Raw genomic sequence first — 26,465 nt, 5'->3', positions numbered from 1 at the left:
CACTTGTGCAGAACCTTTTTTCACAGAGGTCATATGGTATACTGGAAAATTGGATGGGAGGTGAAAGTTTCAGGATTTTTAATCTCCATAATAAATTGAGTCTGATTAGTTTTCAGTGCTACAGGGTCACATCAGGGCTAGTTACTTGAGACACAGAGTACTTAGTGTTAACCACCCTTCATAACAACATTTCCTAGGAAACACCTTAAAATTCTTTACATAATTGTCAAGATTCACAAATATAATGTACGTACAAAATAATTTTGCTAAAAATGATTCTGGGAGGTCTTCATGAAGAAATGTTAAATATACTCAATTTATCAAGAAAATTAAGCTACCTAAAAATGTGATAGGGGAAGGCCTGGGTACGAATCTTTGTTTGCATTGTTTTCCAAGTGAAGATGTCACTTGATGTATCCTGTGGTGAATTTTTGTGCAGTGGGTCCTGAGGCTCTGCTTTGACCATTAGTGTCAAAGCGTTGGTTTAGAACGTAAATTTAGAAGCAAAGAGCTAAAATTAGATGGCAAAAAGTAATCAGAAAGGATACAAACTAAAATAGAAACTTTCTCAGAATGAAAATGATGAAAAATCTGTTCTAATGAAGTGTTAGAAGTTTTCTATGGTAGCTACTCAAGTTTTACAATTATTTATTCTGACTAAAACTACACCTACATGCTGATATATTTCATCTGAAGTTAGATATTGGATGCTATTATGTTCTCTTCAGCTTGTAGTCTGGAAAGCAATGGACCACATACTATTACAATAAGCAATTTGTGGCTTGGAGATAACATATACCAGATTTAGAGATTTTCCCCAGCTACCAAATGGCACAGCTCCTGCACTCTATAACTCCCAAGTAATCAAATATGCTGGGAGTGGAGGAAGCCAATGTTTGTTGCTTTAATTTGAAAGGGTACATAGTTGATAATTCAAAAAAATAAAGAACAACAGAACAAACAAAACCAACCAAACAGAGCAACTCATACTTTATATTGAAACCAAATCACTTCTGACGTGAGTAGGTGTTTTACAAGAATAAGAATTATTTGGATTTTGTCCTTTTTTGGAAGTTTCACAAAACTGTAACTCCAAAGTTACTCAGATCATGTGATGTAAAGCTTGTGATGTTTCCCTGAGGATCCTGCTGTGCACAGTGAAGGCTCTTCTCTGCTTGCTTTGTAGGAGATGGGATAAGTCCGGCTGCTCCTTTTTGTTGCAGGTTAGCAGACTCCAAGGGCTGCATGATGAAGTCCATTGTGATTTGCAGAATTTTTCATGACTGTATTCAAGGGCATGAGAAAGCTGGCTTCTATACTAGGCTAGTTATTGTTTAGGCACTTGCTGTCATGTATAAAGCTCTCACTGATTTCCATGACTGCAATATTTCACTCTGTAAAACTGTTACTTACAGCTATTATCTGATCTATTCTTGTTTGTATTAGAAAAATGAAACAAACTAACAAAAAACCAATCACGGGTGTAATTTGCTGTTTCTTCATTTCTCCTTTGTGAATTAGGTGCTGTATTACCATTTCTGTAGTGAACTACAAGGTTCTGCAAGTTGCAATCCACTATTGAGAAAGAGAATAGTAGCAGATCACACACACAACATAATCACAGACAGGCAAGATGCTGATCTTGCGGACTTGGAATATATATGGAGCATTTTGCACTTGATATGTAAGCAGTGTCCAATAGTGTAAGAATCATATATTCAAAAACAAAAGATGCAGCAACTCTAAATTTGGATCAGACATTATAGGAAGATTTATTGTGTGTAAAATTTCAGTTGAGAAACAGAGTGAGATCTCAGTGGAGCAATAGCTTTATTGCTGTCCTGACCTCAAAGATGCTCTTGTAGTATCATCAGCTTTGCTTCACACTTGCTGTTTTGCTCCCAAGGACATCTCTTTATGCAGTGTATATAAGGAAACAGTGACAGAAACAACAAAAAATAACAAAAAACACAAAACTCACTCTCTTCTAATGCTACCTTGCCTTCTTTTAAATGCTTCTTTAATAGTGAATGACATTTAAAATTGTTTAATTGGACCTGCTTTGAATAAGGGGATGGATTGCAGAGGTCCTTTCTATTTTGTGATTACTTTTTATTTAATCTTCCTCCCATAATCCTGTTCTCAACTTCCTTGGTGGTAGAGTGAGGTCTGATCCACAAAGGAATCTAAGCAGCTCTGTTCCATATATATTTAACTGTGTATTTGCATATTGAATTTTTAGTGCAACTAATGTGACCGATTTCCTCTGAATCATAAAGTAGTTACACTTGGATTTTTGTGTTTTAATTGGCAGTTTTCTTTTCCTTATGTAGCTGTTATCATAACACGAATCTTCGCACAGTTTCTCGGAGTCGTGATGGTTTATCAGATTTACAGTATAGCAGGCAGTGTGATGAGTCTTGTGGTTATAGAGGATCTCTAATAAGTTCTTCAAATGTTTTTTTTTGCTTTTTTTTTTTCTAGATTTGTATAGTCTTCTCTGGCTTTGCTCAGGCATTTGGTTTATTTTTCTGAATAGTGATTTTTCTGGACCATACAAGTCTAAGAAATAGATGAGAATCAAATGCTGTTTATTAATATTTTTGGAAAAAAAAAAAAAAGAATTAGATTACCAGAAACAGCTGCTGTCCAACTGGGACTGGAATGCATTTCTCAGGTATTTCTCTCTAACATTTAAAGGTCTTTTTACTAATGATTAAAGGAACACCAAGAAATGAAATTATGAGCTCTCAGAATTTTGACAGTGGTAATTTCAGCACTGTATTTTATGTACTATGTCACTTCCAACACATACTTTTTCTGCTTGTATGCTTCTCACTTTATGGTCCCTTTCTAAAACTCTTATATTCTAATAGACACCAGATGTTCATCTTGCATCACATTTAGTGTGAATGTCTCACTTTCACTGATTATGTTTTTTCCTGTCCAGGCTTATCCACTAGCAGTCCCTAAATAGGAAGTAGGCGTAGACTATGAACTGGAGTGCAGTAATGTTCATGCTTAGATTAATTCAAGCATCCAGCAATCAGCAAATTGTGTGGAACAATTGAGGTTAGGTGATTATATATCTGTGCTTAATGATATTTTGGGGTTTCTAAGACCTTTGTGCTGAAAGAGTTTGAGGTGTTGCCATGAGGAGGTACATAGTAGAGTGTGTAATCTTGCTTTGTTGCTTGTGTGACAGTTGTACTATCTGTAGTGCTTGGTAACTTCTCATCTACTTTTCCATTTTTACATTTGTTTTCATACTTGCAGGTTTAAGCACACACAAATGACTTTTGTCATCAGTTGTAAACTTTCTGACTGGGGACCTGTAATCTAATTATGTAATCTAAGTAATGTAACTCGGTGCTTTTGTCTTGCCATGGTGCATGCAGTTGCATCCATTGAAGAATGGAAATGAATGTTTACCTGTCATGAGATTTATTTTTCTTGCCTCTCTTTGTGCCAGAGCTCGCCTTTAGTAAGCTCCGTTCTCAGGTGTAAGCATGTGAGGGCCTTGTTTCATTCCATTGTTGTAATGCATTCTGTTAACATTGAAAGAGCTTTGGATATCAGCTGTCTCTTAATCCTGATCCAGTGATGTGGGTGAGCTCTTGCGTTTGCAGAGTTCTCTGGACTCCATTTGGGCCATGCCTCAAACTTAGAATCGTGGCCCAAAAAAAGCCAGACTGTGCTGGAATTCTGCCCTGGAATTCGGGAGATCCAGACTTAAATTCCATCTGGAGGGTGGTATCCCATGTTCCTGGCTGGAGGTTGCAACTGTGCATTATTTAGCATGTAGCAGACAGTCCTGTCTGCTAGATCACTCAAGGAATAGCTGCTGACACAGGTCTTTTCTACAAAGCCTCTTCTGTGGTGTAAGATGTGTTGTGTTTCTGATTGCTGTTTTGAAATAGAATTGGTTCCTGGTATGTGGTTCTCATGCTGTCAGATTCCCAGGACATTATAAAGCAGTAGGAGGGGATTTAGTGAAGTGTCCACCTAATCTCTTTCTGTAAACATGACATGGTGTTTGTGAGAGGACCTGAGAAGAACAGGACAGAGCAGCATCCATCAAAACCTTTGAAAGCAGTATTCATTTCACACCGATGTGTGCTGGATTCTCTAGGCAATGGAAAGTCTGTGTGTGTGCATGTGGGGGTAGGGAGGCTTATGGGAGAAACGTGCATATTTTTTCTGCATTTACTGTGGGAGAATGGTGCTGTTCATGTGCTAGACTGAGCACAACTTTGAGTTACAGTCCAAGGTCTGAGCTGGAATATATTAATGCGGGCCTCATTTATCTTACTGGAATGGTGGAGGTTTCACAGAAGCTGAGGCTCTGGATTGCTGAGAAAGTTTGCTACCCAATCTGGCTTTACATGCGTATGGCATGGACTTCTGAGATCAGATTATGCAACAATGTCAACAAAACGGGATAGGTGTAGTAATGGAGGAAAGGAACTGTACTGCTTTTTTTGTTTGTTTCTGAGGTCTGTCCTAATCAATTCCTTGCATCATGTTAATTTCCCTTGGGCAGTTTATCTATTACCAGATAACACGAGATTATTAAATACGTGTGCACAGCAGGCCCTCTTTATCTCTTTGTGCATTGTTGCCCTCTGTTGCAAACATTCTATATACACAGGTGCATTACAAATGACATGCCTCTATCTGGTTATAAATATTTTCCATTTGAAATTATCTGCTTCTGCTACAGAGATGAGGTGATCACTTGAGCATGAAAGATAAGGGACCAGAGAAAAGGAGAAAAAACAAAGCACTGAGCTGCATGCGCAGTAAGGGACACGATCCATTGTACAATCCTATTAGATAAAGTGCACCAAACAATTTTTCTTGCATGCCTAGCTGCTGTCATGAATTCAGGTTATATGCCTACAGAGTGACTAAGAGGGAAGAGAGGGTTTTCTGCTGCATGCCTCGGATAATAGGCTTACTTTATTTGCCAGAGGGAAATATATCCATGCTAGTACATTCCAAATTTCTAAAGGTTTTGAAATCATTAGTAGAAGAATGGAATAGCAGCTCTTCCTGCTGCTAAGATTTTGGGCCTCAAATGGTCAGATAAAGATGATGTAAAATTTTAGTTTAAAATAAGGTTCTTCATGGGATTTGTGTCTTTTTGTTGATTTATCTACTCACTTCTGTCTGCAGAAGTGGAATGGGTGCCTTGGACCCTGCCAGTTGGCTCTTTTGCCTTGGTGCAAGGCAGTGGCTCCCATCCTGACCCGCAGACCAGTGTGCATGCTCTTGTCAGCTCAATGAATGCATGAAGATAATGAATTATTAAGATTTTACACCTTCTAAATGATGCACCTATACCCAGTTTCAGGCACAGGGAAGACAGATGTTAAGCCTCATTTTATATTGGAGAATATTATTTTTCCATTCATGGTAGAAGAAGCCATGTTTGTGTCAAGAGCTAAGGTTAAAGGGGGCCGTGGTAATTCCTGAATGTTTGACAGAAAGAAAAATAAATTTTAACCTCGTGTTAAAATCTTGAGGCTTGCCAAGATGGCAGCATTCTGCCATGCTAGAATTTCAGCCTTCAGAAAACATATTACTGCATAGTTACGTAGGAGAGTTTTTATTTATCTATTTATGTAGCGCTCTTGGCAAACTTACAGCTAAAGGGAAAATATTTGTCAGATTTTACAAATGTAACTGTTCTGAGAGCTGCAAAGACTCATTTAAGCTCTCAGAATGGGAGCTGGTTAAAGCAGGAAAGCCACTGAAAGAGGGGCTGAATTTGGCTGTTCTCTATGAACGTGAGGCAGTAATTTATTACTTATGACAAAACTTTGTATCTGTAACTTAAAAATTTTAAAGTCTGGGGCAGATCCACAGCTGTGGTAGGACACTGGAGTCCCATAGGGCTAGGGTATTTTGCCTAATTTGAGCATCTAGCTTGATGACTTCCCACTAGGTAAAGTGGATGCACACAGACCATAGGTCGCTTGCATGCAACTGGACAAAGAGCATGTTCTGTAAATGGCTTTTCTTCTGAGAAACTCCCTGGGACAGACATGAGAAAACTTTTCCATATTATGGACCCTGCTGCAATCCCCCAGCATTCAACAAGGAGGCTGGGTTGTGATCCGTGTCACCCCTCTGAGCCCAGACTGGCCATTCACGCAAGCCAGGCAAGCTGCAGTATTGGAAGGAGAATATTTGCATTGCTAAGGCTTTTTTTATCCACCATTCTCTTTTCCTTTCATTTTCTGAAGCAAAGCACTTTCCTAAAAAGGCAAGGAAGCACAAATTGATTTATTAGCACTGTACTGTAACGCGAAATAATGGAAACTTTACAAACAAAATCTCTGTGGGTTTCTTAGAAACAATCAACCAGCCTCTGACGAGTATTAGAACTTAACTAACATTAAACATTATTATATCACATAATTATGACTGCTGCATTTGTGAGGAGAGCTCTGATGTGCTATAGACATCTGTACCTTATGGAGACAGGACATAGGGTGCATGATTTACAAATGCTAGATCTGCACAGTGTTCCCATGCCATCTATGTCTGTTCTTTCTCTTCAGTTACAGATACCCAGTCAGCTTAATCAAATTGAGTCTTTATCTGAAAAATTCTGTGCTGAAAGGGAAATGCATCTATCTTTATAAACCTGTTTGTTTTGGTAATTAGAAACTGAACCAACAGTGTATTGAAGATGACACATTTGCTCATTCCCTTTCTTCTTTTCCCTATGGTGGCATAAAGCAGTGAAGCACAATAATTAATGAAAAAGACTGTTTATTATTCATGCATTGTGTCTGAGGTGGAAAGAAACAGAACATAGGTTAAAAATGTATTACTGAAGACTATCAGTGCCATCACAAACTGTATGATCAGTTCTAGTTGGGAGTGTTCCATCATTCATTCTATGTTGGGCACATTGCTCTGAAACTGTCAAGGACAATTGAACTCAGTTTCCTCAACTAAAGCTCAGGAAAATGTAGACTGCATGGAAAGGGCCTGGGGGGAGGAGTCAAAGTGATATTTTTTTGTTTTTAGTAAAACCTCTTCTGGGATAGTCTGCCCAGTAGGTATAGGCTTGGTTAGACAAAATGTGCACGTATGGCTCTCTTCAGTGAAGTACCTTTGCAAAGCAAGGCTAGGGTGCTTTAAATAACAAAGTCCAGAAAGTGCCTGACTGAAAAATACTGCTTTCTCTTCTGCAGTGACCTGCTACAGAGTCACTGCTTGTGGGCCAGTACTCTAGATTAGCTGAAATCCAGCACTCTCCTCACCTTCTGGGGCTGATAATGAAGTCCAGTGAGGGGTACCCCCATGGGTAAGCCCATAAGATTTCCCTAAGACTGTCTCCAGCCATTCTCTTAATTTCCAAAAAGCTGTAGTGCACATTAAAAGCACACACTGCCTTGTAAATGTCACAGCTATAGCGTGCAGCTGAAGTCATGCTGGTGGCAAGCCAAGAACTGAGTCCTGTTCCATTTCCATTTATTTCCATACTGCACCTAGCTATGGAAAACATTTTGTGTTTAGTCAAGCTTATAAAGTCAGTCCACATTAGGAAATGTGTATGACAGCAGTAAGAATAGCCTACTTGCTAAGAACGGAGGTGACTGAGAAAACAGAGACTCAAAAGCACAGATTTTCAGGTCTTTGATTAGAGCCTGCTTGCCTTTCATATGTTTTATACTCAGCAGTGCAGTTGCATTGTTGTGGCAAATACAGCTTCTTGATACTGTAAAACTATGAACAGCCACTTGCGCTGAGAACAAAGCTTTGATCTTCATGTTTTGATGTTCACTCCTTCACCATGTTACATTTTGGGAATAGAGAATTGTTCCGGACTATTTTTAGATAGGTACAATTTCAGTAACAAATGTATTCTTTCAAATTTAAAACTGCTTTTAGATAGTGGTTGGTTTGATAGATTTTTGCTTGCTGCAAATCTCTTTGTGTTGGGGATAAGCAGTAAGAATATGACATTTTGCAAGCACAGTAGAAACAAGAGAATGTGACTTTTTGTTTTTATAAGGGAAAAAAGTGTATTGATCAATACCCAGTAAATCTAGTGTGAAATAGAACAGTGCTCTTCACTAAGTACTTTGTATTAACATAGATTTCTGAGTCTTGTTTATGCAAAATGATATAGTCACAGATAAAACAATGATATGAGCATAGATAAAAGAAATGAACAGTGTGAGGTAGAAAATTCTAGGAATGTATTGAGTATATCCCAAAAACACAGCTGTCCTTCAAGTACTGTCGTGGACTTGCATTGCAGATTATTCCATTTTGTTTTTTTGTTTGTTTGCTTGTTCACATTTAATGAAAAACTATACATAACAGCACTTTTCTGAGGTATTCTTTTACTCACTTCCAGATGTTTCCCTTATGCAAAGTTACATGACATGCACAGCCTTGCAATTACAGTGTAACTAGCTGCAAAAACATCACACAATGTGGTTGTCTGGAAGTCTTTCAAGGAGGGATGAATTTAAGGAATACTTGATCATCCTCCCCTCCAAACCCTCAGAAGTTGGCCCATTGAGGTATATGGGTTGCAACAGGCTTTAGGTTAGAGGATCCGTTGTGAAACTTCTCTCTTTACCAGGCTGAGAGAGAAAGTGTTTATCTTTCCAAGGACTATTGTTTAACATGACTTACCAGGGGAAAAAAAAAAAAGGTGTGTGTGATTTTTTGTTGTCGTTGTTTTTGTTTTTCTGTTGCATTAACTGTTCTAGTGTGCATATTTTCCAGCTCTGCTTGAAGTTGCTGGTTTCCAGAGTAATTGGCTTGTGCTGGTCAGAAGTTGCTAGACTCTGCAGAAATCTTCCCTGGCTTGCACTCAAGAGCAGGTTATGCAGCTAATGCCAGTTAAAACAATAAGAGAGTTATTGGTTTTGCTTTTGAAACAAACAACAACAAACACTGCAACCCAAATGGTTGCATTTTAGTATCTTCAGATTAATTGGTCTCCTCTTGTTCTCCAGCCTTTTAGTCTGGCTAACAAGAGTATTCTGTAATGAAAAGTTTCTTTATCTTATGTTAGCCAGAACATTACAAACTACCGTCAAGGTATAGCATGGCCTAGAAAACCTGAGTCAAAAACAGAAGTTTATTTCTCTAGGACAACTAGACCAAGCTTGACCAGCTTGTCTTGGAGGTGTACAGATCAGGAACTGAAAGAGATAAGAATTTAGGAACTAACAGATGACTTAGGCAGGACTGTGAGGAGCAGAGCTGTTTGGAAAGCAAATGCTTTTTAGGAGAAACCTTTTTTCTAAGGTCAGGTGGAAAGTAATGTGTGCTCTCACTTTGTGAACCGTCAGGACTGCACACAAGCATACCTGGCTTGTATAATCAGCTCATTTTTTTAACACAACCTCACTGAAAACCATCAGCCATGCACTGGCTTGTTCAAGCCTGCATGTGAGAAGCTGACACTTCTCTCCACTGCAGACCAGTTCTCCAGTGCCACCCACATGCTGTGCATGTGCATGGAAAAGCCAAGTGGAGCTTAAAGTGTAAAAATGGACTGAAAAGAAGGAAAAAGTGCAGTGATCACATTTCACAGATGGGGAATTGATTTATGAGGAAGAGGCTTGCTCAAGATTTCACAGAAAACACTAGACTGCATTAGCTTTTAATGTGGATCTGATGATATACAGTTTAGCATCATAAGTGCAAGAGCATTTTTTGGCCTCACAGCAGACATTTATGGATTATGGAGAAATTAGGATGAAAGGGAATTTAACAGCGCTGAGGGATTTCTCAGTGATGCCATAACATAAATAGAACATAGCAATGCTAATAAGCAGTAAGAGTAATAAAATTGGACTGTGAGTTTGAGTTCTAACTTTTGCATTTCCTTATGCAGTGGCCTTTAAGCCAGAGATGCAGTAACTGGTGATAAAAAGGTTATCATATTTTAATTAGGAATAGTTTTCCTCCTCTGTATTTGCTGATCTGCATTCTACTAAAAAAAGAGCAGACATTGTGGAAGTTCTTATAAGAGGAAGAAGGTTGTTGAAGTTCCAAAAAAGAAGTAGAAAAAGTATAAATAATTCATTTTATTCTTTCTCTTCTTGAAGTATTATTGTTTGTCTTTTTTTTTTCCTGTAAATATATGACAGTTATTTGCTGCTACAGTATCATAATATGCACTTACCTAGATGTAGTCTGTTGTGACTGAGTGCTTTATCGTGTGGCATGTTAATGTTAAATAATTAAAGGATTCTGGCAGTCAATTAGCTTGAATTTTTACACTTGGAATTTTTTATTACCATATCATTTGTGGTCCTTCTGTTGGTGGATTTTTGTTGTTTTGTCTCTTTTTGGGTTTGACTACTTGAGAGCTTGTAGTAGTTAAATCAACATGTGTGAAGACTCTAGTTTTGCTGAAGGAACAGATTTTTACATCTTGACAAACTGATGCTTGTTAACATCTAGTTCTTTCCTTTGTGCAGAAGAACTCAAGGAGAAACTAAAGAAGTATGTTGATGAAGTGAATGCCCAGAAGCCTGGTTTCATCAAGGTTGTCCGACACAGCAAACAAGAGGGGCTGATTAGGTCTCGTGTTAGTGGATGGAGAGTAGCCACAGCACCAGTAGTTGCTCTCTTTGATGCCCATGTGGAATTCAATGTGGGATGGTATGTATCTCCTTGTACTTGTTTAAAGAAGGCACATTTTCTGAACGCTATTTATAGATTACTAAATGCTATTTCTCTTGCATATAGTGGATGAAATAGTATTCTGTTACTTTTAATAAAAAGTTTCAGAGATGGACATCCACATGAAAAATGCATTTTGCTATGTAATGTAATCTGGATATATTTTTTCTAGTGTGTTATCTATGCGTGTAATTACAGTGTATTTAACTACACTGGAAAACTGCATTTTAGGTGAGTTTCTGATTCGTGTATCTAAAATCTCTCAGAATTGTAGGGGTTGGAAAAGACCTCCAGAGATCATAAAAAAAAATCTCAATCTATTGTGTATTACTGTTTTCTTTCAAGTGGTAAATGGTAATTTTGGCATGAAGAAACTGAGAAAGGTAGGCTAGTTACAGATATGAGGGAAGTGTTTGCAATTAGAAACAGCACACTTATGATTCAGGTTTTACTCCTTTGTGTTTCTTGAGTTCTCTTCAAATCTCAGGGCAACATTTTAAATTGTTGTCAGGAAGCAGAAGACACTAAACATTTGTGGAGCTTCCAACTATCCAAATAATGGCTTGTGAAACTGCTGAGAAAAATTCTATTTTCTATGCTCGTGCTTTTCAGAAATCAACTCCTTCCAGTAATGCCCCTTATGTGCAAAAGGGCTGATGAAAATTGACCTTCTTTTAGTAAAAAAAATAATAATAATAATAATAATTCTTTTATATTCTGCAGTGTAAACAAAGAAGTGTAATTTTGTCTCAGAGGCAGGAGGTGCTGTCCATAGGATATATCTATTATTAACTCTGGTCTTTATGCCCTTGATAATATTGAGAGCCTGAAATTACTGTTACTTGGTAGAAAGGATATAAATACTCTGTAATATGCAGATAGTAATTTCTTCAGTTCTCCAGCTAACATTACAGATAATAACAGGGCATCATTGATAAAATAGTGCAGTGTGTTATTTTGGGATAGAACTTGCTCTGTCCAATCTCCATCTCAAAGCAAAGAGCTCTGAATGACTATCCTTTTACCTGTGCAACCAGGTCTAGGGAGCCTGCTGGCAGGGTGGTTGGACTAGATGATCTCTAGAGGTCCTCCCTTCCAGCCCCTACAATTCTGTGGTTCCATGAGATGCACAGTGTAAGTTGATATGTCCATCTTTGCTATCCTTTTACTGACACTCTTTTTTTTTTTCTTGTTTCTTTTTTAGGGCTGAACCAGTGCTCAGTAGGATAAAGGAAAACAGAAAAAGGGTTATTTCTCCATCATTCGATAACATTAAGTATGATAATTTTGAAATAGAAGAATATCCCCTTTCAGCACAAGGGTTTGACTGGGAGCTGTGGTGCCGTTACCTGAACCCTCCTAAGTCATGGTGGAAACTGGAGAACACAACTGCTCCAATAAGGTAACCTGCAATGTGACCTAGATTACCACAGGAAATGCTCATCTAGTTGTGACAGATAGTGAGTGGTCTCAGCTATGTAATAGGTCTACTGATTGTTACATTAGATGTTAAATGAGTTAGATGTCCTTGAGCTGTCCTCTTCTGCATTTCTCCTTGTCTCCCTACACATTTATTAAGAAAACTTTCACCATGAGATCTTTTAGAATAGGTTTCATTGTTATTAGCATGGAGCTAAACACTTAGTCCAAGTGAAATAGTAGACCTCCGATCTCCAATTGTTGTCATCTAATTTAGTGGTGGTGGGCCAGTAGCTATGTTTTCTTTACAATGCATTGTATAACAGAATCATTCTAACAGCTATATTCTTTATAATACTGCCACATAGCTTTATAGCTTTGTTGTGTCATAGTTGGTAGACCAACAGCATGTTTGCAAATACTTATTAAACCCTTTCTTTGATACACTCTAGATACAGTCTTTCACTGTTGTGAAGCATGTACTATAGCACATCAAATTAAAGGCAGAAATCTGTATGTTTCTGTAGAATTTTACAGCTTGTGATTAAGACATCCTGTAATCTGTTTGAAAACAGATGTCTACACTTATTGCAGCTTGAGTGTTTCTAGTAAATGCAGGGTGATTTCCCATGTGATGCTAATTAATATCCTGTTGTTCCCAGAGTTTCTGATAGCCGCATAATAATCAGAAAAATACATTTTATTTCTTGTCAGTATGCATTATAAAGTAGGAAAAGTCCACACTACTCTGCATTCCTCTCCACTGGATTTCTTACAGGTGAAACTCAGTGGCTGAACTCTTACCTTATAAATATTAGCGCTTTTTAGTAGAAGTTCGTTAATTCAGGTCATGACATAAATAGAGCTTTCAGATTTGGTACAGATATGTGACTTGTTTGAATTTGGTTCACCACAATAGAATTGTGTCACAGAATACTGTTAAGTTAGTTATTTCTTGATTCAGGATTGCAGAAGCTGACATGGAAGTTCCTATTCAAGCAATTGCCTCTTCTTTAAAATATGCTTAAAGATGAAAGTTTTCTTAAATGCAGATGAATGTAGCTTCTGGCCAAACACACAAAACCATGCATCACTGGGTAGCCTTGTTAATTATCACAGAGAAGAAACCTTGAGTACTTGTCAGAGGCAAACTGCTCCACATTTTAGTTACAATTGCTGGTACCCTGGAAACAAAGCTGGGGCTCTTGGATCTAGTATCTGTGAGCACTTAAATCCTTTGGGTTCTGGTGAATGTGTTTGTCTGGTCATTTTGAATCTATTTTTCCTTAGTGGTGCTTATTTCACTGTAGAATCAAGGACACTGAAAAAAAACACTGAAAATCCTGTCTGAATGTCTTTGAGAAACACCTCCCTGAGAATATCTGTCATGCACTTTGACCCAGCAGTGGTAAATTTAATCAATTTCTGAATAATAAAAATGTGTATTCTATCTGTTAATTTTGGTTTCTCCTGCTTTTTTCTTCCAGAAGTCCTGCATTAATTGGGTGCTTCATAGTAGACCGAGAGTATTTCCAAGAGATTGGCTTATTAGATGAAGGCATGGAGGTATATGGAGGAGAGAATGTGGAACTTGGAATCAGGGTAAGAAACATATCTACCTGCCACTAGTACCTTGCATTTAAAATACAGCCTGATTTTCATTATGGGGTGTTGAAAAAAATGTGGAATCACCAATGTAGGGATTAGTATTTTGTGCATTTTGGTTGCTGGAATAAAAACAGATGGTTATATATTAGTAGAAAAGACAAAAGACTTAATAAATAATTTTCTGATGAGACTATTAGAACAACAGCTAAAAAATAGTCATTTTTACTTCTGAGTTTCTGTGGTTCTGTTCCTATCACCTGTCATAGATAAAATGATATTGCAATAAGGCTGAAGGGCAGGTACATTCTGTTATGTTAGTGTGCAGTTGTAAGGGAAGGGAGAGAGAAATACAATACTGTTTCTTTTAATAACACCTTTCTCTCGACTATGAGAGTCAGAGAGCCTTATTCTATTCCTGAAACCTGGTTTCACAGCTCAGTGTTGCAATGAGTTGAAAATTAGTGTCACTTTGATTTTACTTTTCTTTTTTCAACTGACAATACTAATCTCCATGTGAGAGCAAGAGTTATATCTGCTTCTGCATCATGAGAAATATGTTATCCATTCTGTTATACTTAGTCTTGCAGAAGTTGTTCTTGAAGAGTGCTTAGATAGGCAAGACCAGAGAGACACAAATATTTTATACTTTGGAGTAGACTGGATCATTGGAATTAGGCCCAGCTCTGATCTCCTTATGGCTTTTTTTCCTGTCTCCAGAGAAGCAGTGCCTGACCTACATAGAATACTTTAATTTGTAACAGATTGTAATGTGCAAGGTAGCATAATGTATGCTGCTTCATCTAACTTTATCCTGACTTGGATCGGTGTTCCTGGCTGTATCAAAACAAATTACTGAGTAGATTTTTCAACAAGTTAGTAATAACTCTTCTCAGAATTCTCAGCCTATCCTAGTTAATACCAAGATGAGTGTAAGGGTACAGTGCAATATTTGAATTTCTGGAAGTCACAGTATTATTTCTTCTGTTACTAAGCTTTATAAGCAAACTCCTATTCTCAGTCAACTGCTTCTTCCTGCACTTCACAGGCATGTCTACCTGTGACCGTACACTGTTTTCTGGCAAAATACAGGAGGCTGCTTAGAATGTACTGTTGCAGTGCCAGCAGCTGTGTCATCACTTGCATCCCTAGTACTCATCCTCAGTGGTGACATTTGATCTCCTTTAGATAGGTCAGAAGGAGATTTCACACCAGATATTCCATCTCTGCAGCACCAGATAGTTATTTGTAGATTATCTGTGTTGGTTTCAAAGGCAGGGTCCACTATGAATCAATAAAGGCAGTAGCTGTTCTATGAAAATTATGTTGCAAATAAATAATTAGTGCAAAAAATGTTTCTATTTTAATAATGATGCGCTCAGGTTGTTCCGTCTTCTTCATCTTTCGTCACTATTTGCTTTGTTTAAAAAGCAACAAACCTCATCTAGTATTCTGCTGTATGTTATTCTCTACCATGTAGGTGTGGGGAAGCAGACATCAGGTGTTCCCAAACTGACCTTGTGTCTGGGTTGTCTGAGAAGTACAGTGCTTTGGATTGCATTTTCTCGTTGGATGAAGTTGAATTTTTTGTTTGTTTGTTTTCCCTATGTCCTTGTTTTCTGAGCAGAATTCAAGTAGCCCATCCCCTTGGCATTATTTAGGTACTGGTAATCAGTTCCTTCATTGAGAAATTTTATGCAATAAGAATGTATGAAAAAATATTTTCAGAATGAGGAAAGGTAGCGTTCAACTACAGAAACAGCACTGAGAGTAAGGATCATTTGAGCTACTTGTTTATCTTAAGCATGTTAAGCTGAACAAGGTCCTTATGGTACTACTTCATTCCAGAGGAAATTAAGCTAGTTTTAGCCAAACTCAGGTACCAGCTAGAACATCGTGCGATTACTGGACTGTGTAAGCTGTGCCTACGTGCAGAGGCAAAGCCTTATTCTCCATTTGCTTTTTTGTCAGCTGCATCTTCAACAGTGTGAGGTAAGATTTAATCTCCTAGCTGAGATGCTTCTGAGAAACAAAGTCTACCTATTTAGGATGCCTTATCATTATATAGAAGAAATCACTTACTGTGTCTTCTGTAATATTGAAATAGTTCATTTTCAGCTTAACTAGTGGAGCTTTCACTGTATAGGGTCAGGAATCAGATCCTGATACAGTGGAGACTTAAGGAAATCCTCTTCCAGGAGCAATTTTTGTCACCTCATCATCTGAAAAAATGTCTTTTTTTTTTTTTTTGTACTGCATGAGTATATGAAAATTTCAACTATTGGAAACTAAATCTCAAACACTGATTGCTGGTAAGATGTAACAAGACACAGAAAACAAGTGTTAGAATTGAGGATTATTCACTTCATGCTGATGAGGTAGTTTCTCCTCTCAGTAGTATTCATCTCAAATTTGGAATATTATTTTAACTTCTAAGATTTTTACCTTATCCACGGCACTGTAATAGTATTTGCAAAATATTAAATATATATTATCAATCAAACAAATGTTAATAGAATTCAGTTGCCTTGAGCCAGAAGCTGAAAAATTAGTTCAGAATAGGAATGTGTTTTGAATTGTAGAAGCAGCATAGTGTTTTCTTCTCAAGCAGATATTTTCTTGCAAAGCTATTTATTTGACCCGTAAGAAAACAAAGGCTGGCTGTTTGATGCAAGACTTGGCAGTACCTTTTTGAGCAGCTCAGTCACTTAGTCCGAGATTGCTGAAAGATTCATTTACTGGATCCCAGAATCATATTCTTAAATTCATATTAAAATGAGTAATTCTTCCTCTGGGTTTATTTGTGATCATTTGTGATTAAATGGACTTAAGTTTGCTTTTAAGGGTCTGGATGAGGTTTGAAGGGTGAAAGGGCATCCCATTACCTATCTAAAGGAAGAAATACCAGTTTATAGCAGAAACAAAGTGTGTGTATAGTGCTGGGATTTTCAACTTTTACTTAGGCTCTTTCAGGTCTGTTTGGACATGCATTACTTGCAAATAGAAGCCCCTACAAATCCATTGCAATCAATTAGATGCATTCAGTTGGATCCTGCGCTAGGTGGTTCAGGGCTAGTTTTCAATAGGTGTCTTTGAAGCATGTTGCAGTTTCCTGTCAAGAGCAAGCCTGTAGCAGTAATTTGTTTTTTAAAGCAACCTACATGTTTGATGAAGCTTCCAAGTACTCTGTTAAGACAGACATTTTTTTAAATCATTTTTAGGAATAAAATACTCAGTGATTTGCCTCCGGTTACAGGCTAAGTCATCACCAGAGTTAAGGGAATGTAAGCTCAGGCTTTGACTTAGAGTAATTATGTGCACCAGGAAGACATTCTGCTTGCAGATAAATTCATGTTCTCGGGGATATAATGGCTTTGTTAAGTGGGTAAAAGAAAATTCTGTTAGAAGGTAATAGCTCTTTAATAGAAAAGGAATGGGTCTTTCTCCCACTGAAATATATATCAGGACTCTGCATCAGATGACCAGGAGGGAAAATTGCATTTATAGTTCAAACTGATTAAGGCTCTCTACTTTTATAAAGTATGTTGCCATAGTGAAATTAGTTGCATTTAAAATAAAATAGCATTGTAGCATTTATAAAATAGCATTATAGTAAAATACATCTTTTTGATTAGCTGTTGGTCTGAAGGTTTGTTTGTTGAGCTTAAGTGAAGCTGATCCTGATGCTTTTTCTGTGGGTAGGGAACTAAAGGAGGGAGGTTTATGAACAGAGAAGTAGTTGAAATGAGTTTTTTTACTATTACATGTCCCAGTATTCTTTGGGGTATTGTCTATATAGTATGGTCCCTTTACTGCAGAGCAAGATTAGAAGCCTGTTGTGCAATGTTACCTGATCTGTTTTTTTTTTTTTTCTGAAAGCCAGAAGTGACTTCCTCTTTGTTTTTTGTTTTTGTTTTAGTTTATTGCAAGGTGATTTGGCTCTTAACTAGAATTACCCAATTGTTTTTTCTTTTTTAAACTTCCCCTACACCAGCTTCTGGGATCATAATTGTAGATTGCTGGCTTCTTGGCCCATTCTGCCTTAGTGGGGCTAAAAGACTATTGCTGGTGTACATGTTCAATCATTTTTGATACGAAGTATTCATGTGTCCTTATGATTTCTCACTTTAAGTCTCTTTCTACTAATATGCCATTATAAAAGAGTTACTTTGATAATCACGAGCGTGTGCAGATACTTGCATTTTCCCACAAGTCTCTTTATCTAACTGAAAACATTTTTGACTTCTTTTCTTAGAAGTTTACAGTGATTTTACCTGTCAGTAGTTCTAATATAAACCATGAATGATTGTTAACATATTACATGTAAATGGATGTCAATTTTCATTAAGGAAAAGCTTTGAACAGAGTTCAGGCTGTAGTCTCACGGCACCTTAGAATTAAGCAGCTCTGTTGGTTTACATTTCCTCCTCCTCTTCCTTGCCCCCTCTTACTGTAAGTCTTGCACCACACCCATGCCTGGGCTGTGGCAGCACAGCCATCTGAATGACTGCAGTGTATCCTGTCTCTCTGAACACATCTAATTCAGGCGCAAACTTCACATTTTAACTGCAGGAATATTTTTCATGTTAATCAGGTCGTGTTTTGCCATGCTATTTCACATAATTATGTTTGAGAAAAATTGAGAGGCGGGTGTGCCAGGAGGTAAAAGTAACTGGGAGGGAGAGGAAAACGTTAGGAAAAATTTTATTTGACTGTGTTTACATGGAGAGAACAGGAGGGTGTGTTATGTATGAATAGCATGCATTCTGTCCTTGCTGCTGGGCCCCCTTCCTTGGCACTCCACAGGGCTATGTGGATGTTTCCCTCACTTCCCTTCAGAAAAATGAATCCCTATTCCCTATTCTTGCACTATCAGCTGCCATTACTTGCTGTGGTCTTCAAGTCATGTTTTAAAATTGATTTTAATAAGTGGACCATAGCCCTTTTCACTGGGGAATGATTCACTTTTCAGAAAAGTCCTTAGTGTATGATATTGGATGCTGTTCAGTAATGTTGGGCTGGTGATGTGAGAAGGGAAAGAACTGAAAATACAGTAGGAGTATTCTTAGTTGCTACTTCTAGGTAACGCTTAAATACTGCTTTTAAAGATTGTGATTTTTCTTTAGCTTTGCATTAATACTTTATCAGAAAAATCTATTTTATTTTTAAGTGCCTTATGTATTAAAAAGAAAACATTACTAGACTGAACTCTGCCAGAAAAGATTCTAAACACTAACAAAACCTTACCTAATGAGCAGCCAGTGCTTTTCATAGCCCATCCTCTTAACAAGAGGAAAAATAAATAAATCCTGGCAGTGCAAATACAAAGGAAGTACTTGCTTAGCACTCTATGTAGCCAGTAGTGGCTTCTCATTGGTAAGGATAATTTTGTTTTGGAAATTACCTCACCACAGTAACATCCTGAATCCAAAGATGACATAGACTAAAATTCTCTATTTTTATGAGATTTACCATTTGATCAGAAATTAAATAGCCTCTGTTGAGAATAAAGGAAGTTCTAAAGTGTCATACATCTAGATAGGTGTCAGTCGGGACATCAACAGGAATTGACTTCTGGTGGCTTTTTTTTGTTTGTTTTATTTTTGTGTGTGTGTGTGTGTGTGTGTCAGCCTCCAGTAAATTAACAGGTTGGTTTTTTACCCTGTATTTCCCATGAGTGCCCAGCAGGTAATCTGCAGCTACAGCTTGTGTAATTATACATAGAGACAGCATTACCAATTTTCCAGTGAATCGTTTTTTGTGGGTTCTTTTTTGTGTTTTTTTTTTTTTTTTTTTTACTGGGTATTACCAACTCCTGTAGGAAAGTGAATGATTGCTACAGCACCAGCTAATACTGTAAGGAAGGGGGAAAAGGCACTTGGACATTTCTCACAGATGCTTTTTCACTCTTTGTACCTGTGTGGCTGCACATTACCAGCTGAGCTTTAATATAGACATCTGGATGCTTTATGAAAGGAAATTGTTGTTTACAGTAGAATCAAAGGAAGAAAAATACTTCTAAGTCAATATGCACTTATAAATCAGTGGACTCAGGTCAGATGCAATTTAATCAGGCTATTTTATAATAATGTACTAATGTTTAATATCTCTCTTCACCTGATGTTGCAGCATGGTGAAAACAACATATCAGCTGCTATTGCTTTAGGGAGCAAACTGAGATGTTTTACTCTTGTTTTAAGGTGATAGGGGAGGAGAAATCTGCCTGGAATTTAATCTTCATTGAGAGCTCTTAGTTCTGCAAGACTGATTGAATAATCTAACAAAGGTCAAATAAAGACCTGTGTTAGAGGGCAAGGAATTGTACTGTAATAAATCTGGTTATATGACCAAGATGGATTCAGTGAGGACCTTGTGTGTTTGGGTCAAAGCTGCAAAAGCAAAATACCTTTACGCATCACGGCACCTTCAGCTTGGTCTTCTGGTACTGACTACAAGTGTTCAGGATAAGCACCAGATCAGCAAGAGTGTTCAAGCTGAGTGCAGCTGTGGTTGTGGAAAGAAAGACATCAGTGAAGGGTGATGAGATATGTTTCTCTGTGAATACTAAACCAGTGGTGACACGGTTATTCAATTTGCTTTGTTTTAACTTTTTAGGGGGAGAAGTGATTTCTTTGATTCCTATTCTTGATGCCACCTTGACAGTGTAGTGATTTATGTCATGTACTTAATGTGCCTACCAATGAGATAGACAAAATTGAACAGAATAAAACCTTACACCTTCAGTAATCCCTGAAGCACTATATCTCCTGTAGCAAGGCATAGAGTAACTAACAGCAGCACAAGGCAGGTAGTTTAACAATGTGTGGTGAAAGTGTTACAGCTCATGAGGATAAGGGCAAAAGTAACCCCTGCAGAACAACAAAGATTTCTAAGAATGTAATGGCACAATTAACTAAAAGGGGAAGGAAATTACTATTGATGTAATATTGGAAAGAATCTTTACAAGTATCACGTTTTCAATTAGGCTTTTCTATAATGGCACTTGACGACTTCACAAGTAAGATTGAAGGGATAATTTACATTTTACAAATTGGGAGTAGCTGTAGTTATGTTAACATTTTTATTTTCCTTCAAAAGTTGTTTTAGATTGTGGGGAGGGTGTTTTTGTAGGTTGATTACAGTTTTACATTATCAACTTGGTTGTAGAGAAAAGCTATCAGTGCACAAATATATGTTTACCTGAAAATATTCTGTATGAGAGGCTTGTATGATGATAAGTAGAATAGTCTTCAAAAATCTCAAAGGGCTTCAGTAAAACAGCAGGAGTAATTTACAAAATCTTTTCTTCAGTCTTTGTGCAACAATCTGCATACTGTACTGAGATCTGACTGTAGGCAGTCACTTGAAATTGTTACACCCCAATTTTCGGCTCTGCAGGAGTATACACCAAGGACATGATTCTCTTCTCCGTCCATTTCGGTATCTAGAAGCTGGGAGTGAAACAGAATCTTGGCTTGAGTAAGCAGTGGTTTTTTTCTTTTTCTTACTGTCCATCCATATTCTGATTTTTTACATTCTTAGTTTATGTGACTCAGGAGAGGATTTTGCATTCAATTCTACAGCTAGGGCAGACTTCTTTAATGTAAGCACCCTGTCTGGGACCATTGTAGTAAGCAAAACTGTGCATGGTTTCTTGGTGAATTTGGGGAAGATTAGCCAAAACCAACTATACTTACTGTATCTACTGCAGTTATTTTGTGAACGCTGTCTTACTAGGTGGAGATGCACCTAAATAAAGATTAATGTTATTTCATACTGCAAGCATAGTTTATAGCTTTACAGAGATAGTCACCCATACATAAGAACTGAAAAACTTCCAGGATCCAGTTCAAAACCCACTGGATACTACTGGAAACAAGCACATGAATTTCAGTAGTCCTCCCTATCCTTTCTACTGTCAGCTGTCATGGAACTAGCTATTATATTTTAATGAAAATTAACAAAATCAAAATGTAGACCCAAAGCCTTCACAGACCCTGCTCATGGTATTGAATAAAACAATAGTTTCTTTGTACTTGCCTGTAAAGCACTGACCACATTATTGGCTATTGGTAAATCTTAAAAAGATTCACAACTATTTTTTGCATTAAATTGTTCCCCATTATATATTTTAAAGACAATTAGTGCCTATTTGTTTTTACCCGTAGTCATAATTAATTCACGCAGGCTGTTTTTTTTGTTTTTTTTCCCCTTCAAGGCATCTATAATGAGTTCCTCTAATTTAGTCTTTTGTGAACTTCACAGAAGCTGGAGATAGCTTCAGCATTTTGAGAAATCTCAACAAACTACTTAATTATTAAAAAGTTTTGTTTGCAGTGAAAAAGAAACAATGGTTTCAAACAAAGTCGTTTCATTTCCTAGAGAAACTGCATGATCCGTGTAAATTTAATGAGCACAGTACATGCTAATAAACTGCTCAACATCATGTAGGATTTATATTTTTTTATTAGATTAAGCTTGCACAACGTGAAAAGAGCACTCAGTGATTAAAGAGAGAAAAAGAAACACTATTAGCAAGGAAGTGCTCTGTCATTTTATAATGAAGTATAAATTAAATATTCAAGAGATGAATCAGCTTCAGAATTATAATTGTTTTGATTAAACATGCAATTTCACAAATGTTTAAGTGCAATTTAAAAGGATTTACTAAAGGACAGGAATTTCAAAACATGAACAAATAGAAATGTAGACTTTTTTTCTAGTAAAACATTTTACAGAAATGAATGAAATTTGCTTTGAAAGGTTTTGACGAGATTATTTTATACATTTGTAAGGATGTCACCTGTCTCTGGTCCACACTGCAGGCAAATGCTGTCACTGCTGCCTTTATCTAGGTGGAAATGGGTGAGGTGTGACATCATAGTGATACCTTAGGGCTTATTTCTTTAACAACGTTTAAGGAACCATTTTGATGTGTTACTGCTTCTGCCGCTGTCCCGCTTGTGCTATCCCACTGGAGTGCCACCTATGGTCCTCTACTCCTTCAGTAAAGTGCAGGTTGTAGGTGATATACTGTGCCACCAGCTGCTTCTCTTAGCTGGACTGTACATCTCTTCTGCTTTGCTGACCCTTCTACTGCAAATAATGTGTTTTCTGTTTGCTGTGTAGGGCTACTTTACCCTTGGTGCATATACATTCACACATGTAGGGCCACAATTATAATGCACATATAAATACGTGAATTCAATAAATTAATAGTAAGCATTGCTTAGAGCTGGAACAAATTCTGTGCATACACTGCAACAACTGAGCATTTAAAAGGAAGGTAGATTCCCACCTCCCATTTTCAAATAGACACTCTGCATTTTTCATGTTTCTATTATTCCGGCTCACTTTGCTTAGTTTACGTCATAGGCTCAGCTGATTTTAGTCTTTCAATTCATAAGTATTATACCTTGGCACCACTACTGTGTCTTTATACGTTGCATTTTTTGTTGGAATTTTGTTACCCTTTGGTTGTGATGACAGAACTCTTTCAAGAGGAGAAAGCTCTGTAAGCCCTTCTTGAGGGTATTCCAAATACATAAACCTCCTCAGAAAATTCCAGAATAAACAGCTGTTTTCTTTTGGAAGTGAACACTGAAAATGCGCTGAAGGAAATTCTGAGTGCTCTTTATAAAGAGTTTGTTCTTTTCCAAACAGAACTTTTTTGCAAAGTTAACCAAGAGGAGCAGAGAATTAAGAAATTCCTCCAAAGAAAAGCAAGCTTTCTGCATTGCTGAGACTTCAGCAATGATATTAAATGTAATCCCACAGAAATGCAGTCTGTTGCACTTTGTTGTTGTTGTTTTTAAAGAAAAAAGTGCACAACTTTTTCAGGACTTTGTCCTAAGGCAAACTTGAGCCCCAGTGGTACAGTCTGAAAATTGGTGCTTTTACAGAATGGAATGTGGATTACCACTTACTATATCATGATGATAAAAGTATACATTATTTTGGCAAGTGTATATGTATGTTTAGTGATTCAGGAGGAAATTGATACTACTGCTAACAATTTCCAACTCTTGCTACCACAGGTAAATGATCTTCAGGGGCAACAGGACAATGTGTTACATTTCTTTTGGACCATAGTTTAGGATATTTATCAACCTTCTTCCTAATAGTTTCTTTATGAGTGGGTTTGTCGTGAAATGTTACTGATTGCAGGACATAACATTTCAAAGCAAAATATTTTACTTCAAGCCATTGTCTGTTGTAAAACAAACAAAAAAATCATAAAAACTCCTTTGAGCTTAGACTTTCTACTAAAGTCACTGATGCTAATTTGTAAAAAATAAATTAAAAACCAACCAAACAAAAACCACAAAAACCAAGCTACAATCATTTTAAACTTCTTCATTTATTTATAAGCGTCACGTGAACAGTGCTGGGGAACTGGAAAGATGTTATTCAGAATGCTTAAAGCCTAACTAAAGATTACTAATGGCCACAATAGAAAAACAGCTATGGAATTTGCAGGGAAAGTGTGTGAAGGTGTGAGAAACAGACTCTTCAGTTCCCATTCTTATTTCTTAACTTTAACAACAACCTCTTGTCTGCAAGAATTTCATTGTATGAAAATCAGAGCATTACAAAAGGCTTTGCTGCGAACTATCTTGAAGAAAATAGATTTCTTAAAGTATTTTTTGAAAATGAAAAATTGTCTTTCACCAAAAGGCGTTGCCCTTACCACATTTTTGGTGAAAAATGTGCCCTGTGCACTTTTGCTGTGAGATTTATACCTTTTCTGAATATCTTGAAAAACTTTCCACTCTGCTGGATGGTTCCTACCACCTGTAATGTTTCCAGCCACTATGTTGGAGCCAAAAGAAAAGGAGGAGAAAGGAAACAGAGGAATGATCAGTCTGTAGTGAATGGTTGGTCTTAGGAAGAAAAAAATGAATTAATTGGTGTTCTTGGCCTAACTGCAAGGGATTTCCTTGTTTCAAATATAATCAGGGAAGAACAAGGAAAAACTAATGCTTTCTGTAGCAGTTAGTTGTTCCTGTGTTAGTGTTTAATACTGACATTAGCATAGTAGGGCCAGCAAAACGCTTTTGTTCCTTGGCTGGAGATCTTGCACACATTTTGAAGAGCTGAAAATCCAGATTCTGTTGAGATTGCAGGAGAGTGTCATGCTATTTTAAAATCCTCTTTGATGTCTCTCCATGTTTCTTTGCAGCTGCTCTTTCCCAAAGTACGGTGAAGCATTTGGACTAAAAAGATTTCTCAGCATACTGTAATGCCATGGGCAAAGAAAGCCTATGGGAGAGAAAAGGTACTATGGCTTGTCCTTGACCATCAGAGCAAGCCAGGTTTGTGCCTTTTGCCCTTCTAAAAAAATGCATCTCCTTTCACTCTCATAGAACTCTGCAAGACTTTGTAGCCTACACCTTGAACAGCACTAATTGCCTAGTGCTGTAAAAAACCACCATCACTACCCACACTGTAACTTGTGGTTCCCATGTCATCAGATCACATTTGTTATTCATGCATTTCTCTATTAAAAAATATCATTAATTAAAGGACTTCCTATATAGAAACTATTAGCACATACAGCTAGCCCAGTTTTGGTGTATGCTAATCACATTTTCATGGGTTGTGGGAGGTTTTTGCAGAGAAATAATGCAATTTGTTTTTTGAAGTTGTTTAATGCAACCTGACCATTCTGTCAGCATCTGTATGACAACTTCTTAGCATTAAATTTTTAAGTGAATACATTGTTCTCGTAGAGTGTTAAATCAATCTGTGAAATGAGAGCAAAGACTGAAGTTGTCTGAGACAAAGGGATGGCCACTAAGTTGGATTAATTGGATTTTATTAAGGTTCTGGGCAGTTCTTATTTACAAACTTTATGAAAGACTTGGTCATCTCAGGATGCTTTTTGAAGGCACCTGTCACTTCGTTATGAAGTCCAGTTAGATTCTACTAATTACTGAATCGATACTAAAATTACAGATTAACGCACTTCAAATTTTCAGACCCTATTTCAACTGCTGATAGTATTTTTGACATTATTTGTTGCTTGAGATGGCATTTAGATTTAACTGTAAATATCCCACAGGAGATATATGGTGAATTTATAGCAAGGCTGTCCCTAGTTACCATGAGCAAAGGGTAAGCAGAGGAGGCAGGGCACGTGGTATGGTGAATTGCCTTTTCCTTCACAGTTATGATCATCTTTACGTCTTTCTTGTCTTTTAAACTGCCTTAAACATTGTACAGTGAGTAACTCTGAAACAATTTATAGTTGTGTGACTCAGAAATGGCTTGGATTAAAAGCAGACAGTGAGTGGGTGAAGCCTGATGATACTTCACATTTAATCTTTGTTAAGAAATAGAGCTGAACCATTTAGAATTAAATCCTTAAGAGCTACTATTTTTGTTAGCTTGTTAAACTGGATTGCCCATTTTGATTGAAAATCAGAAAGAAAACAAATGCTATTTCCAGACTATTAATTATTCCTGTGCCAAATTAATTGCCCATTTCTTTTTAAATGTTTATGAACATCTCAATGTCATTCTGTTGTTGGTTGTGTTTGTATTTATCTACTCTTACAGTTTTCCAAGTTCTGGACACAGACATATCACAGTCATTTCAGCTCTCTTCCTGACTGTGCCTTAGGTCCATGAGATAGCTAATCTTCCAGAGCCCTTTGAAAACCAATTCTCTATCTCTTCTCTCAGCATATGCTGAGTGCAATTAGGCACCAGTTCAGAAAAGGCTTTGTATGCATTCTGAATCCATGCCACATTTTCTAGTGTAA

At 37.2% G+C, this 26,465-nt stretch overlaps 1 protein-coding gene across 2 annotated transcripts in view; it reads left to right on the top strand.

The window, feature by feature from the left end:
- GALNT18 (polypeptide N-acetylgalactosaminyltransferase 18) overlaps positions 1 to 26,465 on the top strand; it is a 205,572-nt gene that overhangs the window by 134,515 nt on the left and 44,592 nt on the right. For both annotated transcript variants that reach the window (XM_065755351.1, XM_065755352.1), the window contains exons 5-7: positions 10,470 to 10,653; positions 11,879 to 12,076; positions 13,581 to 13,695. In XM_065755351.1, the coding sequence (XP_065611423.1) occupies positions 10,470 to 10,653; positions 11,879 to 12,076; positions 13,581 to 13,695 (497 nt within the window). The remainder of the gene's footprint in view (positions 1 to 10,469; positions 10,654 to 11,878; positions 12,077 to 13,580; positions 13,696 to 26,465) is intronic.

This window comes from Cyrtonyx montezumae, unplaced genomic scaffold (assembly GCF_038088225.1).
Source record: "Cyrtonyx montezumae isolate F1298 unplaced genomic scaffold, pur_monq_1.0 scaffold_10, whole genome shotgun sequence".
NCBI lineage: Eukaryota > Metazoa > Chordata > Aves > Galliformes > Odontophoridae > Cyrtonyx > Cyrtonyx montezumae.
This window is presented reverse-complemented; position numbering and strand designations above follow the sequence as displayed.